At 48.4% G+C, this 4139-nt stretch overlaps 1 protein-coding gene across 1 annotated transcript in view; it reads left to right on the forward strand.

Annotated features, from left to right (window-relative positions):
• The first annotated feature begins 996 nt into the window (after positions 1–996).
• Positions 997–4139, forward strand: part of LOC143023620 (uncharacterized) — an 11562-nt gene continuing 8419 nt past the window's right edge. The window contains exons 1-3 of the mRNA XM_076182209.1: positions 997–1097; positions 1445–1578; positions 1769–4139. The exon at positions 1769–4139 is cut by the window's right edge and continues 296 nt beyond it. Coding sequence (XP_076038324.1) covers positions 997–1097; positions 1445–1578; positions 1769–4139 — 2606 coding nt within the window. The remainder of the gene's footprint in view (positions 1098–1444; positions 1579–1768) is intronic.

Consider the following 4139-nt stretch of genomic DNA (forward strand, 5'->3'; position numbering starts at 1 on the left):
TGTGTACATGTGTGTATGTACACATGTTTGTGTGTGTACATGTGTGTATATATATGTGTGTGTATGTGTACATGTGTGTTAGTCTACATATGTATGCACATGTGTGTGTGTGGACATGTGTATGTATATACATGTGTGTCTGTGTACATGTATGTGTGTGTACTTGTGTGCGTGCTCATGTGTGTGTGTACATATGTGCATGTATATGTGTGTGTATACATATGTGTGTACATGTGTGTGTACGCATATGTGTTTGTGTGCGTACATATGTATGTATATATATTTGTGTGTACATACAAAAGTACATGGGTGTGTTGGTGTGTACATGTATGTTTCTGTATATGTGTGTTTGTGTACCAATGTGTGTACATTTGTGTATATATGTGTATGTGTGTATATGTGTGTTTGTGTATATGTTTCTTTTTGTACGTGTTCTTGTGTACGTCTGTAAATATATGTCTGTGTGTGTGTATGTGTGTGTGTATTTACCTAATTGTATATACCTAGTTGTATTTTACGGGAAGGGGAGCTATCCTCGTGGTGACCTGTCTTTATATCTTATTTTATCTAAATTATTTTTGAATTCATATATTGTTTTTGCACACACTACTTTCTCATCTAACTTGTTCCAAATGTCTATTATTCTGTGAGGAAATCTATTCTTTTTCAGATATCTTCTATAGCTGTCTTTCTTTCCGTGTCCTCTTGTATTTCTTTCATCCCATTTTAATGTGTGTGTGTGTGCGTGTGTGTGTGTGTGTGTGTGTGTGTGTGTGTGTGTGTGTGTGTGTTTGTTTGTGTGTGTGTGTGTGTTTGTTGTGTGTGTGTGTGTGTTTGTTGTGTGTGTGTGTGTGTGTGTGTGTGTTTGTGTGTGTTAGTATGAGTGTGTTTGTGTCTGTTTGAGTGTGTGTATATGTGTGTATGTGTATGTGTGTGTGTTTTATGCGTGTGTATGCGTGTGTATGTAGGGATAGTACCTCTGTAGAAGGGGCTGCCATGTCCCTTTGGGATAGCTCCGACTACCTTGGTTCCCACCTGACACCCAGCTCTCACTTTTGGCTCCTAGAAGCTGTAGCATGCGCAGCGGCCACACCCCGGTAACCGTTTTGGCAGACGGGCTAAACAAGGTGAGGGTAGCCGGTTGGGTTTGAAACTCTCCGGTGAGTTATTAAGGGTATGCCTACCCTAGCATGTGAAGACTGCCGTCGGTAGAATGAGCGGAAGAGGTCAATTTGTTGTCCCAACGGTCATTAAGGCGGCGACTGCAGGCGTCGTGGAACGTTGAGAGCACGGCAAGGCACAGAAGGCGTCGTGGTCATCCACTGCAGCTAAAGGAGCCCCTGGTTGTGACGGCCTCCGTACCACCGGACCCTGGTTCCCGAGGCCGAGAGAGTGGGATTGCCCCCGTGCAACGACTTTCCCACTTAAAACCATTCCCGCACAGGTGTTTCCCCTCAGGTGGCACCCTCTCCTCCCCCTCCCCCCCTCAACCCTTTCATCAAAAGCCCTGCGGCGATGGGGAACGGGCGAAGCAACAGGTGGAGGCGACCACTGGAAGTTGTAGTCAGAACCCTGCACGTAGGCGGCCTGGCGGCAATAGTCGCTCTTCTTCTGACCCCGGGACAACAGTGGAGTTCGGTGTTCCCCCAGGCGACTGAGCAGCCTTTTTAGGGTAGTACTGCTCACCCTCATACGAGGGAAGGGACTAGAAAAGGTGTCCCAACCAAAACTTGTCCTTATAAACTGGCCAGTATACCGCGACTGGCAGTTTGCCCTTTAAGCGGTCGAAAACAAAGAAGAAAGAACCTAATACTTGGCACATGGAACGTGCGCACCCTCATTGATAGAGAAAACTCCTCAAGGCCTGAGAGGAGAACAGCCCTCGTTGCAAGAGAACTGGCCCGCTACCGCATCGATATGGCGGCCCTCAGTGAAACTAGACTTCCTGAGGAGGGATCAGTTGCAGAACGGAAAGGTGGTTACACTTTCTTTTGGAAAGGCAAGAGCAAAGACGAAGACAGAATACATGGAGTAGGACTTGCCATCAAATCCTCACTCCTCAAACAGTTACCCGACCTTCCAACATCTATTAACGAACGGCTGATGAAGATTCGCTTCCCTCTTGACCGTTCCCGACATGCCACGATTATCAGCGCTTACGCCCCCACCCTTACAAGTAGCGACGAAGCGAAAGAAGCCTTCTATGAAGAGCTCAACACCTTAGTGAAAGACGTCCCCCCCAGCGACAAACTCTTTCTGCTGGGCGACTTCAACGCCAGAGTTGGAGCGAATTACAACAACTGGAATGGTGTGCTGGGACTACATGGCATAGGAAGGTTAAACTCCAACGGCCTAATGCTCCTGAGCATGTGCGCTGAAAACCAACTCGCTATTACGAACACCATGTTTAGACAGGCAGACAAGTATAAGACGACCTGGTTACATCCCAGATCTAGGCAGTGGCATTTGATTGACTTCGTCATCTGCCGCCAGAGAGACATCCGCGATGTGAAGATCACGAGAGCAATGCGCGGTGCAGAATGCTGGACAGACCATCGTCTAGTCAGATGCATCCTATCACTGCACATCATCCCACCACACCGTAAAATGCCGAATACCATCAAGCCAGCATACAACGTCGCTCGACTTAAGAACCCCCAGCAACGTAATGAATTTGCGGATGACCTGGACGACCGATTAATTGCTCACGGACACTTGACTGGCTGCCCTACACAACAATGGGAGCAGTTCAAGTCTCTGGTGACGGAGTCAGCCAGGGCCACCATTGGTCCCAGGAAGAGAATCCATCAAGACTGGTTTGATGAGAATGATGAGACCATAAAGTCACTCCTCGACAACAAACAGAAGGCCTTTATTGAATGGCAAAACGACCCTTCCTCCACCTCCAAGCGTGATCGCTTTAAGCACCTCCAGAGACAGGCCCAGACAACGCTCCGAAAGATGCAGGACAAGTGGTGGGAGGACAAGGCAGAGGAGGTCCAAGGATACGCTGACACCCAGAACTCCAAAATGTTCTACAGTGCCATAAAGGAGGTCTATGGACCCATGAAGCCGTGTACCGCTCCTCTCTTGACAGCAGACGGCTCCACCCTACTGAAAGAGAAGAGAAGCATCAACGCGCGATGGAGGGAGCATTTCTGCGCTCTTCTTAACCGGCCATCAACAGTAGAATCTCATGCCCTCGACCTTATTACCCAGAAACCCACAGTCCACTGCCTCGACCTTCCACCAACGATGGAAGAAGTTATGAAGGCCATTAGCCAGACCAATTCAGGCAAGGCCCCTGGCATGGACGGGATCCCAGCTGAAATCTTTAAGTCAGTTGGACCCGTTGCCCTGAAATCCTTCTTCTCCCTCCTTACCAACATCTGGGAAGATGAAGAGATACCCAAAGAACTCAGAAATGCCACCGTCATCTCTCTCTTCAAGAACAAGGGCAGTAAGACAGACTGTGGAAATTATAGAGGTATCTCTCTTCTCCCCATTGCGGGGAAAATTCTGGCAAGAGTCATGGTCAACCGTCTCGTTATCCATGTCTCTGAAGACAACCTGCCAGAAGCACAATGCGGATTTCGACCAAACCGCAGTACGGCTGACATGATCTTTGTCATGCGCCAAGTGCAAGAGAAATGTATCGAACAAAACATGGACTTGTACGCAGTCTTTATTGACCTCACCAAGGCATTCGACACAGTGAACAGGGAGGCCCTCTGGGTCATTCTGTCCAAGCTCGGATGCCCAGAAAAATTCGTCAATCTTATTAGACAATTCCATGACGACATGACCGGGCAGGTGCTGTCAGGCGGAGAGGTGTCGGAGCCCTTCAACATCAGCAATGGCGTCAAACAGGGATGCGTCCTGGCCCCGATCCTCTTTAATCTGTTCTTCACCTGTGTGCTCAACCATGCTTTCAGGGACCTGGACCTTGGGGTATATCTGCGATTCAGATCTGAAGGTTCTGTGTTCGATCTTCGTCGACTGAACGCAAAGACTAAGACCACGGAGAAACTCATTCTTGAGGCACTTTTTGCTGATGACTGTGCCCTTATGGCCCACAAGGAATCTGACCTACAGCTAATCGTCGATAAGTTTGCTGAGGGTGCCCGCCTCTTTGGCCT

Source organism: Oratosquilla oratoria, unplaced genomic scaffold (assembly GCF_046742065.1).
Source record: "Oratosquilla oratoria isolate Oo_2021 unplaced genomic scaffold, ASM4674206v1 SCAFFOLD52, whole genome shotgun sequence".
Classification (NCBI taxonomy): domain Eukaryota; kingdom Metazoa; phylum Arthropoda; class Malacostraca; order Stomatopoda; family Squillidae; genus Oratosquilla; species Oratosquilla oratoria.